The 22,936-nt window shown below is 45.0% G+C and overlaps 2 protein-coding genes across 2 annotated transcripts in view; one reads left to right on the forward strand and one right to left on the reverse strand.

The window, feature by feature from the left end:
• MASP1 (MBL associated serine protease 1) overlaps positions 1–5,315 on the forward strand; it is a 95,236-nt gene extending 89,921 nt beyond the window's left edge. The window contains exons 14-16 of the mRNA XM_054982527.1: positions 646–713; positions 1,604–1,703; positions 2,932–5,315. Coding sequence (XP_054838502.1) covers positions 646–713; positions 1,604–1,703; positions 2,932–3,122 — 359 coding nt within the window. The 3' untranslated portion in view covers positions 3,123–5,315. The remainder of the gene's footprint in view (positions 1–645; positions 714–1,603; positions 1,704–2,931) is intronic.
• Positions 5,316–5,422: 107 nt separating this feature from the next.
• On the reverse strand, positions 5,423–10,611 carry LOC129331750 (receptor-transporting protein 2-like). Its single transcript, XM_054982244.1, has 3 exons — positions 10,587–10,611; positions 9,481–9,826; positions 5,423–7,639 (listed from the first exon to the last, which is right to left on the reverse strand). Exons 2-3 carry the CDS (start codon positions 9,621–9,623, stop codon positions 7,000–7,002), a joined length of 783 nt encoding a protein of 260 aa, XP_054838219.1. The 5' UTR covers positions 9,624–9,826; positions 10,587–10,611; the 3' UTR covers positions 5,423–6,999.
• Between the last annotated feature and the right edge of the window lie 12,325 nt (positions 10,612–22,936).

Below are 22,936 nucleotides of genomic sequence, written 5' to 3' on the forward strand. Positions count from 1 at the left end.
GCATCACTTTTGAATTCCTGCTGCTCCTTTTCCATTGGCATTACGGGTATGATGCCATCGGTTTCGTCATGGCAGACGTGCGCACTTTGGCTCTTCCTCCCCATTCCGGACTTTCCAGGAAGGATACAATACACGCAGCACAGAGACGCAAATCCAGTCGCACGGACCCAGAGGCAGCCTTACCCCAAGTTTAGGCAGCAGGTTTGGGGTGCCATTAAGGGACAGCAAAGTAGGAAGCAGCTAGATTGTCAAACTGCCCTGAGCCCGTCTGACGGGGAGGGCGGTCTAAAAATGTAATTAAATAAATAAATTAAATAAATAAATAGATCTGACACACACACACCCCGGTCACAATCCACTAGAACGTGCCCCCGTTCTCATTGGCTTATAATCTCCTGCTGGGTTGGGGATTCCTCGTGGTGCTGAGTAGACCTTTTTGTTTTAAAAAAGGCATGGATTATCAATGCAGTTTTCTAGGATATGGCCCAGGCATCAAGTGTTCCGGGATGTGTTTTGGACTAGTGGGTGGAGATCCCATTTGCCTTATCGGGCTGGGATGGATCACCTGGACAGCCTTCTTTCTCTGCAGGGGCAGGTGGGTCTCCTCTCTTATACCAAAGCAAGGGTCCCTTTCTTTCTCACCAGATGCCATGGTGGTTGTCAGCGGATGGGGGAAGCAGTTCCTGCAACGTATCCCAGATGCCCTGATGGAGGTGGGGACAGTGTTTCTTATTCAAATAATAAGAATAATAACAACAACAACAACAACAACAACAACAACATTCGATTTATATACCGCCCTTCAGGACAACTTAATGCCCACTCAGAGCGGTTTACAAAGTATGCTATTATTACCCCGCAACAATCACCCTGTGAGGTGGGTGGGGCTGAGAGGGCTCTGAGAGAGCTGTGACTGGCCCAAGGTCACCCAGCTGGTTTCAGGCGGAGGAGTGGGGAATTAAACCCGGCTCTCCAGATTAGATTCCTGCCGCTCTTCACCACTACGCCAAACTGGCTCAAAGGCGATGCAGCGTCCTTAGGAAGTAAACAGAGATGCCGTCTCTGGGCTACTTTGCTTAGAAAAGGCTGCACTGCATTGATGCCCCACCCCCCACCCCCTAGCCTGGCAGATGCCAGGTATAGTTGGGGTTTAGAGATGGCATGGTCTATGCCACAAAACAACTGGTGATCCTTTCAATATGGCCAAGCAGAAGCAGTGGAGATGCTCCTACACTGCTGGCTGGCTGTCTCCCTGGTGGACCCGGGTTTTGATGATGATGATGATGATGATGATGATGATGATGATGATGATGATGATGATGATGATATAACATTCAATTTATATACCGCCCCTTCAGGGCAACTTAACGCCCACTCGGAGTGGTTTTCAAAGTGTGTTATTATTATCCCCACAACAAAACACCCTGTGAGGTGGGTGGGGCTGAGAGAGCTCTGAGAGAGCTGTGACTGACCCAAGGTCACCCAGCTGGCTTCAAGCACAGGAGCGGGGAATCAAACCCAGTTGCCTGGAGGTTGGCAACCCTATATCTGATGTCTATTTATCTGAAGTGACCAACCCACAAGCACCCTTTTTGTGTCACAGATTGAGATCCCGCTGATAGATCATGCTGTGTGCAAGGAAGCCTACGCCAGACTTCAGAAGGTCGTGACGGAGGATATGATCTGTGCTGGAGAAATGCAAGGTAGGGCCTGGGTGGAATTCAGAGTTCCCGTGAGCCCGGCTTTTCCTTTATTTCTGCTACTTCTTTTGCTAAACTTCAAGTGCTGGGATGTCTTCCCAACTGATCTTCTCCTAGTCTCTCAGATCAAAAATAGATCTTACTGTGGGGGGAAAAGAGTGGAAGGAGGTTGTGGGAAGAAAGCTGGAGTTAAAGGAAGTGTGCGGAGTTCCTTCCTCCCTGCCTTTAAATTGAAGCCTGCAGCCGTAACACCTAGTCCAGCCATTTGGTTTTATCCGAAAATGAAAACTTGGCTTTCAAACTCTTTTCACTAATCCAGCAGTGTAGTGATTAGTGTCAGACTAGATTCTTATAGACCCAGGTTTCATTCTCTTCCTGACCACAAAGCTCACTGAGTAACCTTGAAGCAGTCACCCACCCACCCCTGCCCCCCCTCTCTCATTCTCAACCTAACCTACCTTGCAGGGTTGCTGTGAGCATAAACTGAAAAGAATAATGGACATTTCCACATGTCTTACCTGCCTGCGGAACATCACGCGAAAGACCCGGAAGACACCGTCTTCTTGTGCAAAATCGCGCCAGGAAGATGTTATTTGGGAGTTTCGCGTGATTTCGCGCAAAACTCTCAGATAACAGCGTCTTCCTGACAAAATTTCGCGTGAGAAGATGGTTTCTTCTGGATTTTTCGTGCGATGTTCCGCAGGCAGGTAAGACGTGTGGAAACAGCCAATGTATACTTCTCTGAATGTCTTGAAGGAAAAGCAGGATAAAATTATAAAAGGTGGAGATGAACGGGTGAACTGGAATCCCTGCGTCTGCTTTTCCAAAAGGGGGTAATCTCCTACAAAATAGTATGCCAAATGGTTGCCTTGGGGACGAGAGCAAAGGCACTAGCAAGCATACCAGGGTTGCCAGGGCCCGGTGATGTCAGTTCCTGTATGCCCAGATGTGACATCATAACGCCACCGAGTGAAGCCCCGATATTTGGGCAAAATCCTTAGAGTTTTTACCTGAATACCAGACGTTACTGCTGGAAGTGGTGCTATTATGACACCGGCATGCACACCCAGGGAAAAGTCTCTCCCTCTTGCCATCTGCTATCTCCCCTGCCTGTTACCGGGGCAGCTTGGCACCCCAGAAGCTTTATGTTTGCAAATTCTGTACAGAATACTGTGGCTTGTGAAAACTGAACGGTGGCCTACCACCACTTGTTCGTCTTTTTTTCACCTAGGAGGAAAAGATGCATGCAGTGGAGACTCTGGGGGTCCCATGGTCACTTTGAACAACCAGACTGGACAATGGCAGCTAATCGGCAGCGTGTCTTGGGGAGTCGGTTGTGGCTTGGACAACCGCTATGGGGTGTATTCCAATGTGCTTCGGAGTCTGCCTTGGATTAAGCAGGTCACAGGATTGAAAAATTGAAATCTCCCAGTGACAGCCAAAGCAAGAAAATCCTCTGCCAGCAAATGGGTCAACCAGTTGTCTAATGTCTGCCTGTCCTTGGCTTTTTATCAGGGTAAACTTGGTTCGTTCATTCATGGAGACAGGAAAGACCTGGCCTGGATCTTATGCTCAACTGAACTCTTTTCCAAGATACGGGACTCCGTTAGATCTTGGGCAAGGTGATTTGGACTACTTTTGATTGTAAGATTTGCAAAAACCATCGAGTAGTACCTATGTCTGCAACCTGCTGATGTTCTTAGAACTATATCTGGGGCCTCAAACATACTCATACATCCTTAATTTGCCTTGGAGCCAGGCAGGGAAGGAAGACGAGGGTTAACCCTTAAACCTCCTCTTGGTTTTGAAAATCAACACCAACTCACCCACTCTGCTATTAGTTCGAACACCAATACCGAGTGGAGGTTGAAGAGTTAACCCCCTTCTCTCTTCTATACATGGCCTGAGGCAAACCGAGGCTATCCAAACCTGCATTCAGCATATCATAGACCAACAGAGATGTAGGATGCTTGTCTTGTTGGTACCAGCCCCAGGACTCAAATAAATCTCAGGAGAAATTCAGTGCAATAATGATTTGATGTCATTGTAGCATAGGGAAGGGGCCACAGCCCTGAGCACAATGTCGCACACTGCGTTCACTCCCTGGCATCTCCTGTTAGGAGGAGGACAAACAGTGCAATCCTAAACACAGTTACTCCAGTCTAAGCCCACTAATTTCAATGGGTTTAGACTGGAGTAACTCCAGAATTGCCCTGAAAGAGAAGGATTGGGAAAAATTCCGTCCAAGGAACTAGGAGGCTACTGACAGTCCATGCAAAAATTCTTGTACTAAACAAGCCACTGATCTGACTCACACCATTAAGACTACATACATTTAAAAGAAGTTAATGTGTCTCAGGAAGCAAGAGGTGGAATTGGGGCAGCCGTCTTTGCACCCAGTGTACAAGCCTTCAGTTCAATGTCCGCTTGGAGATGTGTGTAGAGTCACATGCATGTCCCTTCATGGAGATGATGCACACATGCCATGCATTGAAGAACACTGGAAAAGCAGTTGGACATGTGCTGGGCTGGCTCTCAGCGAGCATGCAACTGAACTTGCATAGGGTCACACGCACAAGCATATTCACTCATCCTAGATATATTCCCTGAACAAGGTTCATGGAAGGCAACTTCCTATGATGTCAGTGGAGAAAGGGGGTTGGGGATTGGTAGGAACCAAAAATGTATCAAATCTCAGGGACTTAACTGGAAATGCCATCCACACGTTTCAAAACTCAGGACATACTTGAGGCGGGAAGGGTTTTTAAAAAACTGAAATTCTATAACGTGGTAAGATGAATTCTGCAATTTAAATTATGCAAATTAAGCACATTGGCGTGGTTTCTTTTACTTTTGTATGGTGTGTCGATTTTGCTATGGGGGTGACAAAAGTTATGTAAAGCACTGAAGCCCCTCCCGCTGGCCAATGGAAATCTTACTCCAGCTGTCTGGTGGGTTTCTGATATTTCATTGAGCAGCACTTTTCCAACTTCAAGCATGGCTTTGCTATAGGGATCCCAGGCCCCCACCCTCTGCCCCCCACCACCATTCACTTAGCCAGTGGGAAGGGGGAGGCAAGGGAACAGGCCTCCCAGGCATACTCCCTTGGCAAAGTGACAATGTCACTCCTAAGAGTGACGTCACGCCACCAAGAATTCAATGGGTTTCACACAAAAGGCATATCGAGAATGATAGTTTTATGCGTGAAAATGTGCCCAAAGTTCATGGACAGAGGGGTCACTGTTTATGCTGGTCATGCACCAGAAAGCTTTCTAGTGACTCACTTCTTTTTTTTTTTAGAAAGTGGAAGGACGAGGTATTGCTCATAACCATACCTATAGAGAGAAGCCACCAATGTGAGATGGCGTTCTGGTTTAGGGAAGAGCTTAGAATCAGAGTTTGGGACAGACCCAGAGATCAAAATACTGGACTATACTGGGGGAAAATGTAACGTGTAGTTCCTTCCTGCTCTTCATACTTCATAGGGCTATTTTGCGGATAAAATGAGAGATGGGAGAACCATGAGTTCCTTGGAGAAAGAGTGGGATTAAAATGTACTGGACAGAAAACAATGTTCCTGGAATGCACCGTGATGTGAACCAGAATAAAATACAAATGGACAAACAGACAGAAAGTGTCTTCCTTTAGACTAAGGGCCTGCCAGGCCCTGTTTTTAGGAGAACCAAGAAGACAACAGATCTCTTATGTTTATTAAGGTTTATTAAGGTTTAACAAGATGTTTATTAATAAACAGTGTTTATTAAGGTTTAACAAGGTTATCAGCAGGATGGTTGTTCAGCGAAAATGCAAGATCAAACAACAAATAGGCTTACTCTAGACCTCTTCTGAAGAGGTTTCAAGAGGTCACCCAGTTCTAGAATGCATATGGTATCTGCCCTTAATTTCTTCAATTGATTGAATGTTCTTGGTCTTTTAACGTCCACCCAAATCCCTGACCCCATTGCCCACTGGCGCTCCAGAGGCTGGTAGAAGGGGAAAATAATAAAATCATGCCACCCAGGGAGGGTTTTATCTTCCAGGGAAAACCCAGAAGTGATGTCGCTCTAAGAATCACCGGATTCCTTTCTGTTTTGCCATAGAGTTTCCAGTGATTCCTAGATATCAGTTCTGGCATGATGTCATTTCCTGTTTTTTTCCCAGAAGTGACATATTGCTATTGCCCGACAGTGCCTTCCCCTCCATGTCCCCACCGCACCCTGGACTCCTGCTGGTTGCCAGCAGCTGACTGACAATGCAAGGAAGAGCTAAAGACCTTGAGGCTTGGCTAGCTTTGTACCGATTACTGTGGCTGAACCACATGCAAGAACAAGCCCCCGTCCTTGGGATGCTTTCCCAGTGATAGGCTGTGTACTGTCTTCAATGTTCTATCTGACTGTGCAATAATCAGGTGGGAAACAGATAGAGCAGAGGTGGCCAAACTTGCTTAATGTAAGAGCCACATAGAATAAATGCCAGATGTTTTGAGAGCTGCAAGACATGATGCATTGAAGTGACTTCAGATGAAGAGGCGGGTTTGGGGGAGTGTCCTGAAAGTGACATCACAGGAAGGGGTGGGGTTTTGGTGCAGTATGCTGGAAGTGACACCATCAGAAGGGGTGGAGCTTGGGAAGAGCCATCACCTGACTTTTGACTTGGAAGCGAAATCACAAAAGTGATCTCACAGCCTTGCTAGGCTTCACCCCCAAAGTCCCCAGGTACTTTCTGAGTCAGACCCGGCATTTTTATTGAAAATATGAAAAACGTGGAAAGAAGGAAGGAAGGAAGGAAAAAAGGAAAAGGGAGGGAAAGACATGGAAGGAAAAAATGGAAAGAAAGGAGGGAAGGGAGGGAAGGGAGGGAGGGAAATAAACTAAACTAAAATAAAATGTATGGCCATGGCGATACTCAGAGACCACCGGGAGCCCCACAATATGTCTAGAAGAGCCCCATGTGGCTTCTGAGCCACAGTTTGACCACCCCTGAGATAGAGCGAAAGAGGCAAATAAAGGCTTTCACAGGATTCTGCAAAAATTCATTATCTCCTTGCCGTACAATGGTACAGATTGATATACAGATAGTTTTCTAGTTTGATTTGGAATATCTGATGTGCCTGCCGGCAAAGCTACTCCTGCACCCATTCGCAGAAGGGCAAGCAAACAAAGGTCGCTCAGCTTGATATGCGGGTGGGTCTGGAATGACTGGCGGTGAATGGTGTAAACTTGGCATTGTAAGACCTCCGCTTTGCACGACCGATGCTACACCAGGGCCGAAATTTGCACCCCCTTATCCTCTTGTAATGTCATCCCCTGAACCAGTCATTCCAATAAGCAACTAATACAAAAACAACAGCAGCCATAGCAATAACAAAGCAGCACACGCAGCAAGGACGAGAAACGGTGGGAGGAGAAAACTGCCTTGACGGTTGAATCAGACTTCTCCTTGAGGAAGTGTGGACGGCTGAGCCTTCGTAACTCTCCAAGTTTGGGGTCCAGGAATACCTTGGGCTTTGGAGCGTCCCATAATACATTGCACCACCAGGTTTCCCATGATGTAATGTACCATCAGGCATCCCATCATGCCGTGCTCCATCAGGCCTCCCACGATGGCCTTTGTGTAGTCCCATTTGACAAGCTTCACAAGATTCACTTTGGTGCGGCCCACTTCCCTCACATATCATCACCTCAGAGAGGTCACTGCGACGGACTCGTTCTCGGTAGCATTTCTCACGGATGTCAAGGATCAGGCGTTTTATGATGCTGTCAGTATCCTCCCTGGCGAACCGCGGCTTCTCCTTCTGAGTCGAGGAGCATTTGTGGCATTCTTGCCGAAAAGTCCTCCACCGGACCCAACCTCGTCGCACAGATTGCTCCCAGTACATGTGGAACAGGATCACGACTTGATGTGAGGACCACGTGTGGTAGCATTGTGAACACACAAAACTAGTGAGGAAAGACAGGAGAAGGAAAATGATTTTATTTATTTATTTATGTCATTTATAGTCCGCCTTTCTCACTGAGACTCAAGGCGGATTACATAATGTGAGATTAGTACAATCAGTAGCAAGGAAAAGGGCAGGTATTTCCATACAGTGCCAAGGACATTTCCATAAACAATGTCACAGGATAAATGAATACAAGTTTACAAAGATATAGTATTAGCAAGGATCCAACACAGGGCTGAAGAATTGCTGAAACAGAACATAATCAATTCTAGGACTGACCTTAAACAACACAAAGCACAGGAGTACATCTTTAAAGCAACAGATAATATGTAAGGCAACATAGTGGTGAAGTCTAGGGTTCCTGACTCATTTAGCGAAACAGCTGAGACCCCCTCTCTACAATACCGCCCTCCTATCTGAGTAAAAAGTCTTTTTGAATAATTCAGTTTTGCATCATTTGCAGAAAGCCAGGAGGGTGGGGGCTCTCCTGACCTCCTCAGGCAGGCCGTTCCACAGGGCGGGGGCCACCACAGAGAAATCAACGGGCTGCTGTTGATTTTGCCCATGTGCTGGCACCTGCAAGAGTGAGCAAAGGTAAACAATTACTTCTGTAGGATTAATGCTGGACGTGATGGTGGTGGTGGATAGCGCCATCAAGTCATAGCTGATTTACGGCGACCCCTACTGGGGTTTTCAAGGCAAGAGGCTAACAGAGGTGATTTACCATTGCCTGCCTCTGCAGAGAAGCCCCGGTCTTCTATGGATGTCTCCCATCCAATCACTAACCAAGGCTGGCCGTGCTTAGCTTCCATGATCTGATGAGATCGGGCTTGCTGTACACAGTCCCTTATTTTTGTATCATTCACACATCCTTTATGTTCAAGAATCCATTTCCCACAATCTTCCACCCTGGAGGATAATGTTCAATGGAGTTACACAAGGATACCCCAGAGTTCCTCTTTTAATTCAAGAAAGGGAGCTGCTTCTATAACAGCAGCAAACCAAGGCAGGATTAGAAGAATGGAGAAGACCATCTTACTTGCAGGACCTATGCCCAAAATTGAACCCTCCCACCTCAATTTTGTCCCTCGCTTTACAGTTTCCTACTACTATGGGGAGGGGTCAGAACTAAGTTTCTTTGTAAATGGGGTATGCTGCTGTGTGCCGTAACCTCCCCCTCCCTTTAGCCCTTTAAAGGGCTTTCCCCCCTTTCCCTGCTAACATCTGCTGTAGCATTACAATGTGGATCAGTACTGAAAAAGGAAATTAGGGGAAAGAGGGGTCATCCAGAGACATGGGGGCCAGCAGATTTTCCATAATAGTAATAGTAATAGTAATAGTAATAGTAATAGTAATAGTAATAGTAATAGTAATAGTAATAGTAATAGTAATAGTAATAGTAATAGTAATAGTAAACTGTTCTTATACACTGCTCTTCTAGACAGATTAGTGCCTCACTGAGAGCAGTGAACTAGTTAGTGTTATTATTATCCCCACAATACAGCTGGGGAGCTGGGGCTGAGAAGAATGGCTGACCCAAGGCCACCTGCTGAGCTCATGGCAGGAGTGGGATTCGAACCAGCAGAGTGCTGATTCGCAGCTGAACCACTTAACCACTATGCTAAAGCCTATGCTTATTGCATATTCATGGAAGGAAGGGAAGGAGTGTGGGGGTGGGGGACAGCACAGCAACCAAGCAAAGGGAACAGATTGTATGGACACAATTCATGCCCTATCCTGTGCCTCTTGCTACTGCCGCTGTGACAAGGCACATTTCCATGCCACACTGTGGATGCAGGCATCATTCACTGACATGTTTAATAGCATCCAGTTTGTTACCTTGCATGGGCGTGTTCCTGCACCGCCTTCTTCCACCCAGATTCCGGGTTAGGATCGAGGTGTTTGTCCTGCTTTAGACTCCAGGCGTCTCTTGGTTTTGCCGCACACATCTGCTCCCGAAAGGCCTCTTTCCAATAATCCATGTTCAGCTTCTTCACGCTCCGCCTTGTGTATTATTTGATTTTTCCAAAGCCGGTATGAGAACGCCGGCGAGATGAAGTTTCTTGCTGCCAACCGCTGCTACCTTCTCAGGAAAGCAAAGGATTTGCTCTTTGTTCTCTGTCCTTTCGGAAGCAAGCCAAGCCAAGCCCCAACATGAGAAACGAAAGTGATTCTTCCCGGCTTGCTGAAACAGATTCCCGCAAGGAATGACACAACAGCTCATTAGACACAGAGACTGTATAAAAGCCACAATGGAAAAAGCCAGGGTGCAAAATATTGCAAAAAAAATATTAAATATTAAAGACACTTGAGAAGAATGTTTCTAATGGCTCCTTGCGGGCATAAAATATGTGTCTGCCACGGAAAAAGCCACACGTAGGGTTGCCAATCTCCAGGAAGGGCCTGGAGTTCTCCCTGAACCTGATCTCCAGACTACAAAAATCAGTTCCTGAGGAGGAAATGGCTGCTTTGGAGGGTAGACTATGGCACAATGCCCCACTGAGGTCCCTCTCTTTCCCACACCCTCCACTCCCCTATGCTCCATGCCCAAATCTCCAAGAATTTTGCAACCCAGAGTTGGCAACTCTAGTTGAGAATAGCAAAGAGTCCTGTAGCACCTTTAAGACTAACCAACTTTATTGTAGCATAAGCTTTTGTGAACCACATCTCTCTTTGTCAATGATGCATGGAGAGAACTGTGGTTCTCGAAAGCTTATGCTACAATAAAGTTGGTTAGTCTTAAAGGTGCTACTGGACTCTTTGCTATTTTGCTACTGAAGACTAACACGGCTAACTCCTCTGGATCTAGTCGAGAACGGCATTTTGCCACACACACAATTTGCTCCACTTACTGCTGCTGGCCTCCAATTCTCCCTATTGCAACTGAAGAAACCGTCCCCGTCCCCCCCACTCCAGAACTGCCCCCTTCATTTCTCCTCACTTACACTGTTGAACCGCCTTGTAAATCCTACAGCATAGCTCAGCAGGGATAGGGGGGAAAGACCTTTAAAGGGCTGACAAGAGATGAACGGCATGCAGCCAAGAGCTGCCCGATGCCATTTTGAAAGCAGAGTGTTGGGAAAAACTTTTATTACCTCTGTTGCCAACTACAAGGTCCTCTTTCTCTCCTTGTCTGAATAATTAATCAAGGCTTCAAACTTGGTCATCTTAGAAGCAGAGAAGGTTTATTATGAGAAGCTCTCAGATAAGCCTGATGCCCGTGCTATTACTGCATGCCAACAAACTGGCAGCACCTACATTTATACCGTCACACAGGCACGATGCGAGTAAACAACCTTCGTGACCAGTACAAGGGTTTATTACAAGAATACATAAACAATCAGATGAATGTCACATGCTGTTTGGAACATGATAGATTGACAGGTCAAGATTATGTTTCCTTTCAGGTCATGTAACATAAAGTATCAGAAAGGCTCCTTGGTTATCTCTGTATTACTGAAGAACATCCCCGAGGCTGAGAACAGGGCAAGAAGGAAACATACGTAGCCCTCATTTGTTCTCAGAGTGCAAACTGACTGTGCACAGCAAGGCTTTTTGTGTTATTACAACCAAAACACAGGATGGAAAGAGGGGTGATAAGCACACAGGGAGAAAAGTTCTTTAGTCAATGTAGACCATGCATCTAAAAAACAATAGGGCAGGGGGGGCCAAACTTCCTTAATATAAGAGCCTCATAGAATAAACGCTACGTCAGATGTTTGAGAGCTGCAAGACATGATGCATTGAAATGACTTCAGATGAAGAAGCAGGTTTGGGGGGAGGGGTGTCCTGAAAGTGACGTCACAAGAAAGGGTGGGGTTTTACTGCAGTATGCTAGAAGTGACATCATCGGAAGGGGTGGAGCTTGGAAAAAGCCATCACCTGACCTTTGACTTGGAAGTGACATCACAAAAGTGACATCACATGCTTGCTGGGCTTCACCTCCAAAGTACCCAGATATTTTTCTGAGTCAGACCTGGCAACCCAAACATTTTTATTGAAAATATGAAAGACATGGAAAGAAAGAAAGAAGGAAGGAAAAAAGGAAAAGGGAGGGGAAAACATGGAAAGAAAGAAGGAAAGAAGGAAAGGGAAGAAAGGGAAATAAACTAAAATAAAATGTATGGCCATAGTGATACTCGGAGACCTCCGGGAGCCACACTATGTCTAGAAGAGCCACATGTGGCTACCGAGCCACAGTTTAGCCACCCCTGCAATAGGGCATGCTAAAAATTCCCTCACACTGCCCTCTTTAAGTCCTGATTCATTTTGCATTGGGACTTTCTCACTTTTCCTAGCTTAAGGGATCAGCTCCTTGTCTGCCTGTGGAGCGTATCTAGCCAGGGACTGGTGATCCCATGGGCCCAGTCAGGGACTCCTACACCAGTAAACTCAAGGTCAGGCTAGGGATGCCAACTGGGTCAGGAAATTCCTGGAGACTGGAGGCAGAGCCTACCTAAGGAGAGTGGAGTCTGGGGAGGGAAGGGAGCTCAGCAGGAACATTTGTACTTCAAAGATACCATTTCCCCCAGTTTGGAGATTAGTTGTAATTCCAGGCGAACTCCAGATCCCACCTGGCAGAGGGCCCAGATAGGTGACCAAACCATTCTCACCCAGATGAACCACCAAGATTTGCAGGTGTGAATGGAGCTTCAAGTACTGGCTGATATAAAGCTGTAGATGAATCTATGACATCCCCCGCCTTAGTTTCCAGTCCATTCAACGGGCCAGTAGACGGAGAGCTGGCTAGGATCTGAAAGGCGAGCGGTCCACCTGGCCCAAAAAACATTAAGATCGCTGGCCAATCTGGCCTGGAGAAAAGTCCTTGATACCATGTGGAAATGAACTTGATACTAGTTGTACTAATCTCACACTGTGTGATTCGCCTTGAGTCTCAGTGAGAAAGGTGGACTATAAATGGCATTAACTAACTAACGAATGAATAAATATGCTGTAGCAGGAAGCCAGATCCACCCTTCCCCTACCCCTTCTCCCACACTATGGCAAATTGAGCGGTGTGGCACCAGAGCAAGGCATGGAGCACCTTTTCCCACTAACAAGCTGCTCTCTCTCTCTCTCTCTCTCTCTCTCTCTCTCCTGCCCCCACCCCACCCCGCTTTCCTGGCTGGTGGGGAGGAATGCGCCTCCTGGTGTGCGTTCCAGTGCACTGCAGCAGCCCAATTTGGGCAGCAGTAAGCAGGAAATCATTTGGGGCAATGTGGACATTGCCACACCAGGTCGATTCCAGCAAAATATAAGCCAATAATATTGTGCTCGCCATTCAGATTACAAGCAGATTCTCAATTTCATTCAAGACATGGTCAGTTCAAAGCAGGGTGTTGTGCTTATGTACAGGCTGGGTCCTATGTCAATTGATGGAACGAGGGAGCAGATTTCATAGGGGAAATGCAATCTGCTTATACCAGGCAACACGTCCTTGGGCAAGTTTTTTAAAAACAAAAGCAGGTTCCTTTTGCAAGAAAGCCACCGTTCTGTACATGCACAGATACCTTAGGGTTTTTTTTTTTAATTTCCTTGCTCCCAAGGCAGTCCACACATCTTTAGAGACAGGCAGATCAAGGTGCCAAAATTTTTGAAAACCGAGATTGGTAATGCTACTTTTTCCAGTCCAACTCATTTTTACAGTCATTACATTTCTGGCTCCAGAGCTGTCAATTCATTACCTTGCATGGGCTTGATCCTGCATCCAGGGCTAAAGTGAGTGAAATCAAGCTGCTGATCCATCTTCAGGTTCCAGACATCATTTGGTTTCCCCTCTTGGATCTGCTCCAGAAAGACCCTTCGCCAGTCATTTATGTTCAGCGTCTTCATGTTCCCTTCTGGGCTGCTCTTGCCTAACCTGCTAATAAAGAGTACCTGGTTGTTCAGAGGCTGCTGTTGGGATGAGGAGAACTAATGGATGAAGTTTGTTCCTCCCATCCAGGAAGGTGAAAGACCTCTTTTATTGCCCACCCTCCCACAAACAGCCAAACAGGAGTCAAAAATGCTGAGAAATGAAAGAGAATTTGCTTTTGACTTGATTAGTCAAAAGGCCACAAAACAGAGAATTTCTTTAAAAGACCTAGAAGTTTGACATTCAAAGCAAACATTGAGTTAAGAAAACATTGTACATGCTAGTTTTCTGCATTCAAGAAGGATTTTTTACTTCTATGACCCCTGCCTAATGCACTGATCAATATTACTTTCGAGTTGCCATAAACAGGCCTCTAGAAAGGCAAAATATACATTCTCTAAAGAAAAAACAATGAATTTTAAAACCAAAACCAGCAAATAAATAGAAAAGTTTCAAAGGGAAGTGCTTAAGAGACAGTTTTGTCCTTTTAGCTTCTAGGGAGAATTCAGACTTGATTTGGTCTAATACCCACTTATTTGTGTTTTTGGCCGTCCATGGTACCCGCAAACCTCTCCTCCAGCACCACATTTCAAATGAATCAATTTTCTTCCTGCTTTCTTCACTGTCTAGCTTTCACATCCATGCATGGCAATGGGGAATACCATAGTTTGGATTATCTTGATCTTGGTCCCCAGAGAGACAGACATCTTTATCTTTAAGGATCTTCTCTACTCCCTCACAGCTACTCTTCCAATCTTCTTCTGATTTCTTCACTGCAGTCTCCCTGTTGGTTGATGATTGAGCCAAGGAATAGAAAATCTTGGACAATTTCAATTTCCTCATTGTCATCTTTAAAATTTTGTAATGCCTCAGTAGTCATTATTTCTTGATGTTCTACTGTAATCCTGCTTTAGCGCTTTCTCCTTTAACCTTCATCCGTAGTTGTTTCAAGTCACTATTTTCTGTCAGTAATGTGGTGTCATCTGCATATTTCAAATGGTTAATTTTCCTTCCTCCAATTTTTACTCCAGCTTCTTCTAGACCTAATCCAGCTATCCTTATTATATGCTCTGCATAGAGGTTCCAACCTCAGATGTTGTGCTCCTCCCATTCTTTTAACACTATCCACAGTTTTTCATGATCCACACAGTCAAAAGCTTTGCTTTAATCTACAAAACACAGGCTGATTTTCTTCTGAAATTCCCTGGTGCGTTCCAATAGCCATCGTAAATTTGCGATGTGATCTCTGGTGCCCCTCCCAATGCTTGTTCAAAAGATTCCGTGCTACATTCCTTTGTGGCATAATACACAAAAACATAACAGAGATGTAGCATTTTTGCACACTTGAAATATTTGAAGATTATTTTCCTTACATGAGCAAAAAGAATCCCTTATTATGATTCCAGTCTGGTAGCACCAACACAGCCAATAGCTGTCCATCATGGGGCTACAGGGGTCATCTCACCAAACATTGTTAACGGTTCCTAGGGCTTCAGACCCAACAATCAATTCTGTGTGATATGAAGGTCAGGTTGATGGTGGGATGGAAGTTACTGAAGGCCTAGTGAAATTCCTCCCGTGTTTCCAGATGATGAAAATGTCATCAATAAATCTCAAGTACAGAAAGAGTGAGAGCTGATGTGGTTGCTGAGAAAGCACAGTTCCAAGTCAGCCATGAATTTGTTGGTATATTGTGGTGTCACGCGAGTGCCCATTGCTGTGATTTGAAGGAATAAATTTTCACCAAATCTGGAGTAATTTATTTATTTATTTATTTATTTATTTATTTATTTATTTATTTATTTATTTATTTATTTTAATGCTATTTATAGTCTGCCTTTCTCGCTGGGACTCAAGGCAGATTATAATGACATAACATTTGATTTATATACTGCCCTTCAGGACAACTTAACACCCACTCAAAGCAATTTACAAATTATGTCATTATTATCCCCACAACAATAATCCCCCTGTGAGGTGGGTGGGGTTGAGAGAGCTCAGAGAGAGCTGTGACTGACCCAAGGTCACCTGGCTGGCTTCAAGTAGAGGCGTGGGGAATCAAACCTGGCTCTCCAGATCAGAATTCTGCCGCTCTTAACCACTGCACCACTACATAGTGTGAGATTAGTACAACCAGTAGCAAGGACATTTCCATACAGTGTCAAGGACATTTCCATAAACAATTCCATAGGGTCAATAAATATGAGTTTACAAGGACATAGCATTAGCAAGGATCCAATCCTATGCAGAGTTACTCCAGTCTAAGTCCTTTGACTTCAATGGGCTTAGACTGGTGTAACTCTGCTTAGGATTGCACTGCTAATATCCATGGTGGCCAAAATAGCATTATCTGGAATATTGTCAACTGATTGTACTTTTCTCAGGAACACTGCAGTGTCTTGCACATAGCTGAGAGCACTGATGGTATCACACCTGAGAATGGAGTTAGGGTACCACTGTACCTTCGCATCCCAACATCTTCCTTTGCTACACCTCTCCCATCCAATCAAGCTGCCTTGTTCCTTTGCATCCTGATGCCCTCCCTTGAAACATCCCTCTCATCTTTGGCTGGGATATAAATCAGCCTAAATGTTATCTCAAACATGAGAACGATGACTTGCCAAAAATGATGTTTAGTCCTACCTCCTGGTCTCTGGGAGTCCTCTGCCCAGAGTGTTGTTCCCTCCCTTCTTTCCTTTTCTCTCTTTTCTCTCCTCTGCTTGTTTTTCTAATGTGAACCAGGAGATGCCGCTGTTGCATTCTGGAGAACGCCAGCAAATGAGCTTGCTTTTATTTCAATGAATTGTCTTGAGCATTTAACACCACCAGCACTCCTGTTGTGCTCCAAGTTTTCTTTCTCCCTTCATTTGTTTCTCCGCTTCTGGAAAGCACCAGTCTGAGGCAGAGAGTAACTGATCTGAATGGTTGTCTCTGAGCAGAACCACAAGTGACAAAAGGCACCGCACCGATTGGACACTTGTCAACTTCCCTCAAGTTTTGATGGGAAATGTAGGCGTCCTAGTCTTGCAGCTTGGCTCTCCAACTGCCGTCCAACAGACTTTTCAACTGTCACTTGTCCAACATTCCGCCAAGCTGCCTACATTTCCCATCAAAACTTGAGGGAAGCTGACAAGTGTCCAATCTGTGCCTTTTGTCACTTGTGGTTCTGCTCTCTGATTTACCTCATAGAGCTGGAGAGCAGTCTTTAGGAAAGCAGTGTTCTTACTCCTGCTACAGGAGGTTTTTCCCCCCTCAAGAAAGGGGATTTCAATGTCTCAGAGTGGTGAAAAACTGGGGAATGCTATTTAGGGCAATTCTACCCAGAGTTACTCCAGTCTAAGCCCATTGGGAACCCAACTGTTCCCAAACGGCACATTCAGGAAGTTCGTGCCCCCCTTCCTTTCCAATCCTCATCAAACTACCATAGAAGAAATAACGTGCATACCTAACAAAATGATACAATAAACCTTATCTTGATGTGAAACATGAGGTGTCCACACATCCAAAAGTGTGATGGGAGAGGGGGGAACATAGCAGGAGAGGGGGACATTCTATTTTTAAGAAGTGACAAAACAAAGCTGGTTTTATATTTCTACTAGCGCCAGAGCCCGTTGTGAAAGGATACAATGAGCTCTAGCAGCAAGGGCTGGGCCACCCCACATCACAGCAAGCCAGGCCGCTGCGGGCTGCAGCAGGCTGGGCTGCCCCGCATCACAAGTGTGAGACATGGGCGGGGCAGGAGAAAACTGCCATGGCCAGTAGCTTCCGCAGAGCTCAGCTATACTCCAGCACCATCCCCCTCCTCCACTGCCCCCTCCCTGCTCGCAGATCAGCTGGGCAGGGAGAAAGCAGGTTTGCCCACCTTCTCCATGCCCAGTTGAGCAGTGGGCGAGAGGATTCCACCGCTGCCCCCCCTTTCCTGCAGAACAGCTGGGCAGGGAGAAAGTGACGGTTCGCCTGCCTACTCCTGCCCAGCTGAGAAATTCCGAGGTAGCGGGAAGGCCTGGTGCCACGATGCCGGACCTTCCCACAGCCACGATGTGCCTTTCTGGGCCTCAGGAGGTGGTGGGGAGGCAAACTGTTTTATCTCCACTCACTTCTTATCCCCGCATTCTGTGCATGCGCAGGGATAAGAAATGAGTTGTCAGCAACATGGTTTGCCTTTTATGTTTTAGGATGATGTTTTAATTGTATAATCTGTGTTGTAAGCTGCCCTGAATCTGTTCGTGGGAAGGGTGGGGTATAAGTCAAATCAGATAAATAAATAAATCTTGGCCCTCTCTGCACAAATGACTTGCTTTGTCAAACATGCAATCTGATTCCCCTTTCAAAAGTTTTGAAAAATTATCTGCTTGTGTAGCCCAGCAGAACCCGGGATCCTCAGATCCCCGGCCAAAATTATCTTTTCCTACTGGATAATGGGGGATAGTTTCAAGTCAGTAAATGGCAGCGCCCCGAAATTGCTTTACAAAGCAACAAATTTGCTTTATCAGGAAAACACTCAAAATACAATAGTGTTCAAAGTAACACGCATTTATCCAAAACTCAACAACTCTACAACTACAGGTATAACGTAATCATAATTGTTATGATTTTGTAACAATATTTGCAAAGACAAGAACTTCAGTGGCCTTCAGAGAGGGCACTCTAAACACAAATTATGTTCAGTAATACAAAGTCCAAAATGTCCACTTAGAGAAGAAGCACAGCTTCTTCCCTTCCTGTTCTTGAGGCTTTCTGTCTCAGGCTTGGGCTTGCAAAGAAATCAGCAGTTCCCTGAGAGCCAAGCTACAAGTGAGGAATGACGCTTGCCTGGCAAGTGAACAGACGCACGTGTATTCCTCTCTGTTCACTTGCCATTCACTTGCTCTCCACTGGATCAAGTGGAGAGCAAGTGAACGGCCAGGGAGGAATACACGTAAGTCTGTTCACTTGCCAGGCAAGTGTCATTCCTCACTTGTAGCTTGGCTCTCAGTCAGGCTCTAGGCCTACTCATGCCTGCTGCAGGCTACAAACTGACTCATTCTGAGAGAAAGACTTTTAAACAATATCTAAAAGTTCCCTTAGTGAGGCTCTAGTAGGGTTTCCAGGTGCCCCCCTGGTATTGAGCAAACTCCCGGGGATTTGCCCCCTTGTCCGCTGATTGCTCAGCGATTGGCAGGAGGGGGCAAGCTCCCGGAGGTTGCCCGCCATTGGCAGGCATCTCACGAACGCACGCCATGTGAATGCTCCCAACTGGCGTGGTGACGTCACTTCCAGAAGTGACATCATCACGCCAGCTCCAGGGCATAGGCTCTAGGCCTTCTCTTGCCTGCTGCAGGCCAAACTGAGGAGAGGAGTTCTAAACTTTTAATAAAAACAAAATGTTTTAAGATAAAATGGCATGGGTAACACTTGGAAAACTTGTTTCCAACCCCACTCTAAGGCCACCTCTGCCAGTAGTGTTATGATGTAAAATAAATTTATGATTGCACTGAAAGGCAGGCTAGATACGAACAAGACATTGCAGGATTTAAAATTATCAAGAGTTACGGATCCCTTCCTTTAACAGCTCTTCAGATAGTATGCATGTGACAATGTTAGAATTTCTGTGAAATTAGAAGAGCATCAGACAAACTGTCCTGGTTCGCCAACTCACTTAACTCTTATGTTTCCTTAGAAGACCAGTTAATGATCTCTCTCTCTCTCTCTCTCTCTCTCTCTCTCTCTCTCTCTCTCTCTCTCTCTCTCTCTCTCTGGGTTAAAAATAGCTTCAATGTTCATTCCTAGCTGGAGTTGCTCGCTCCAGTCCACGAACAGAGATCTAGTCAAGGTCCAACCTAAAATGTGAGAACTTCTTTTTACAAGTCTGTTGCAAGGAGCAATTGAGACCAATGATGTAATCCAGAATAGCACCCCCCCCCTTTTGCTGGAGAAGTCAACATTGGCAACAAGGATTATTTGCACCACCTGGGTTTCACAAAGGTTTGCATTGCAATCATTCTTGCCAAAGTAAAAATAAATGAAGCAGGAGAAAATATACGTGTGCGTGAAATCGAGGGGAACCATCTTGCTCTATCCCTGGAGGAGGTGTCTGCAAACTCGTGTGCAACTGCACACATGATCAAGAGATGTGTGTGGTTGCTTGAGCCAGTCCCCCCTGGCCAGGTAAACGGGTGGGGGTGGAGGATGGGAGCAGGAAATCTCCCACCCCAGTGGGGGACTGGCAAGCCTCCTCTCCAAATTTATCCCAGCCATTCCCTTTCACAAATAGGATTTATTCTTCACTGCCACCACCAGGTTAATAGTTCAAAACAGCCCTCTGTTGGGATTCAAGGACAACAGACCTTCTGTTCAAGTCCAGAACCCCCTCCTCCTTTCAGCCTCCATGGAAGGTGGAGAAAAACTTGGCAAATCTCACTCCCCAACTAGGCAGAATCACCTGGTCTCTCTCTTATACCTTAACAAGCAATAGCCACTGCATGAGACTTTGTCCCCGATTGCAAAGACCAAATAACTCCAGTTTCAGAAAAAGAAATTTTTATTTTCAAGTCTGTAAGCAATCAATGGATATAGGAAGTAAAAGCATGAACATCAAATGAACGGAAATATCTGAGTACAGGAAAAATGAAATAGGTATACACACAACCCTTGTTTCCTAGGCCGAAAAATTATCTCTGCGAAGTTGAAGAGATTAGCAGAAATATCTTAATCTCCAGACATGTTCAGGCTCTGTTTATATCAGTTTTGCCTTCTTTTTCCATCTGGCGGGTCAGCTCTCTCCAGACCATATGCCTGTGTGTGTTCTTCAGAGTCCCCCAAATACTCTCCGTTACTGGCTGAATCATGTCTCCCCTCAAAGAATACCCCCCTTCATAGCTTCTTTTCTCCATAAGAAGCTAACAAATTAAAACATACATAATAAAATCAAAACCACTGGAAAATCCTCTATCAGAAACCAATGAAAGCAACAACAGCAGCGCAAAAACCTTTGGAAAGAAATACACGCTGAGATGCAAAAGATTTTAAAATGTGATTTCGCCATGAATCCACAAACTATGCTGTTGGGAATACTACTAGAAAATGTAGACAGAAAATTACACGAACTATTTAGATATCTATTGACGGCGGCAAAGGTGGTATTGGCAACCAGATGGAAGGAAGATGAATGCCCAACTAAAGAAATCTGGAGAGATAAGATGGCAGAATACGCAGCGAGAGCAAAACTAACAAGCGAGAGAATTCGAAGAGAAATGGGGAAATTATTTTGCTTACAAAGGATAAAATGCATAAAATGTGTTCGTTTTAGAAGCCAGAATAGGATGGTATACTGATATATTGTTATAGATTGTATATAAGGTTAGGTTCTGATAAGATGAAATTGGTTAAATATCAGTGATGAGATAGAATGCATGATATGGAAACTTTGGCAAAATAGATAAGCTAGATAGAAATGATCTGTATAGAAGCATTAGACCATATTAAGATAGAGCAGTTAAAATGTACAGGGAGACCACTTGTTTTGACCTTTAGTTGATCTAAAATTGAATATTGTGTAGGGAAAAGATCGTATTTAGTTTGAGAAGACACACAGGAGTTGGAATAGGAGATATAATATTGATGAACTCTGATTAAGGTATGTTCTGTGTACTCTGTATTTTATTATAACAACTCTTGTAGAGCAAAATCTTAATGTTCCTCTGACCCTGTTGTTCCCCCTTCTTCTTTTGTACCCCTCTTTGTTCTGAAAATAATTTTTTTTAAAAAGCACCAACAGCACCGAACACATCATTAAAACAATTAAAACCAGAGCTAAAAGCATATAAAGACACAAAACAACACTTAACACATTTAAATCAGTTAAAACATTGAACGGGAGGGAGGGATCACTGAGGGAATGCTAAATGAAATAAAAGTCTTCCTCTGCTGCTGGAAGGTGGCAACAGAAAAGGATAGGTGAAGCTCCTCTCTGGGGTTATAGAGTTTTGGTGCCACCACTGAGTAGGCCCTCTTCCAGATTGCCGCCTGCCTAATCTCAAAAGGTGCAGGCACCCTAAGCAGAGCCTCTGAAGAGGACCGCAGTTGTTAATTGGGTTCATAAGGGCTAGGCAGTCCTTCAGATATGTTGGTCCCAAAATATATAGGGTTGTAAAGGTCAACACCAGCACCTTGAACTGTGTCCAGAAACGGAATGGAAGCCAGCGCAGATGAGCCAAGACTGGTGTGATATGCTCTTGTTGACCCACTCCAGCCAACATCCTGGCTGCAGCATTCTACACCAATTGAAATTTCTGAATATTTCTCAAGGGTGGCCCCATGAAGAGCACATTGCAGTAATCTAATCTAGATTTAAGCTGGCACACACCACAATGGCCAGAACTTTTCTGCCTAGGAGAGGCGGTAGCTGGCTACCAGATGGAGATGGAAAAGGGAACTCCTGGTCACAGCAGCCACCTACCAATCTATCTGTAGTCCTGGGTTCAAGAGCATCCTAAAAGTATGGACCCGTTCTTCCAAGGGAAGCGCAACTCCATCTAGGATGGTTATGCCTTAACTCCTAGGCCAGATCTTCTGCTCACATGTAGCACTTCCATTTGTCAGGATTAAGCTTCATTTTATTAGCTCACATCCACTTCAAAACTGTCTCCACTCCAAAACTGCCTCCAGGGGCAGGGTTTCTACAACCTCCCTGGGATCGGCTAGAAGTGCAAGGTAGAACTGAGTCTCATCCGGTTAGTGGCTGCAACCCAACTCAAATCTTCCGATGACTTCCTAGGTAGGACTGGAACTACCACAGGATGGCACCTCCCAGTCTGGAAATATAACACGGAACGATGATCGAAAGCATTGAAAGCCTCTGAAAAGTCCAGGAGAATTAGCAAATGGTTTTCTGAAAGTTTTTTTCCATCATTTCTGGCCCCAAACTGCTTTGACTTATCCCCTGATTTCCAAAGCATTTTTTTTTTGCATTTAGTTTTTGTTTGTTTTTCTGGTTATTTTGAGACTACTTTTACTCCAATCTTTTTCTAGAAGCCGATTTTAAGTTGATTCCTGTCTCATGCATACTGTTTCCTGTTTCTTTTGGTTTTGTTTGTCCCGCCTACCCCCATCTACCTCCAACCCACTTTTCAATGATTGGATGTTCATCATCATTAAACCATTCCCCTCCCCTTCTCCCCACCCCTGGTTTTATTTTCTATCTTTAAAAAAAAAATCCTAGCATTAGATCAACCTACCATTGTAACAATAAATGCAGCAGAATTCCCAGCTTTCTTTTTTTTAAAAAAAAGTAAATCTAGAACCTGTTCATTGAGAAAATATGCCTTCTGAACGGAAAGGGTTATTTAATGTTTTTTAAAAACCTGAAAATTCAAAGGATCTGCTGCATATATTGCTACTTTGGTAGGTCGGTATAACCCTATAAAATGACCTTTTTAAAAGAAAAAAATGGCAAAAGACCTG

This window comes from Eublepharis macularius, chromosome 6 (genome assembly GCF_028583425.1).
Source record: "Eublepharis macularius isolate TG4126 chromosome 6, MPM_Emac_v1.0, whole genome shotgun sequence".
In the NCBI taxonomy this organism is placed as follows: domain Eukaryota; kingdom Metazoa; phylum Chordata; class Lepidosauria; order Squamata; family Eublepharidae; genus Eublepharis; species Eublepharis macularius.

Excerpts from the sequence above, each read along its gene's own strand:
- LOC129331750 (XM_054982244.1), bottom strand. The coding sequence starts at position 9,623 with ATGGATTATTGGAAAGAGGCCTTTCGGGAGCAGATGTGTGCGGCAAAA. Across the intron at positions 7,640-9,480 it reads CAGGAACACGCCCATGCAAG|TTTTGTGTGTTCACAATGCT; the intron begins GTAACAAACTGG and ends TTTCCTCACTAG.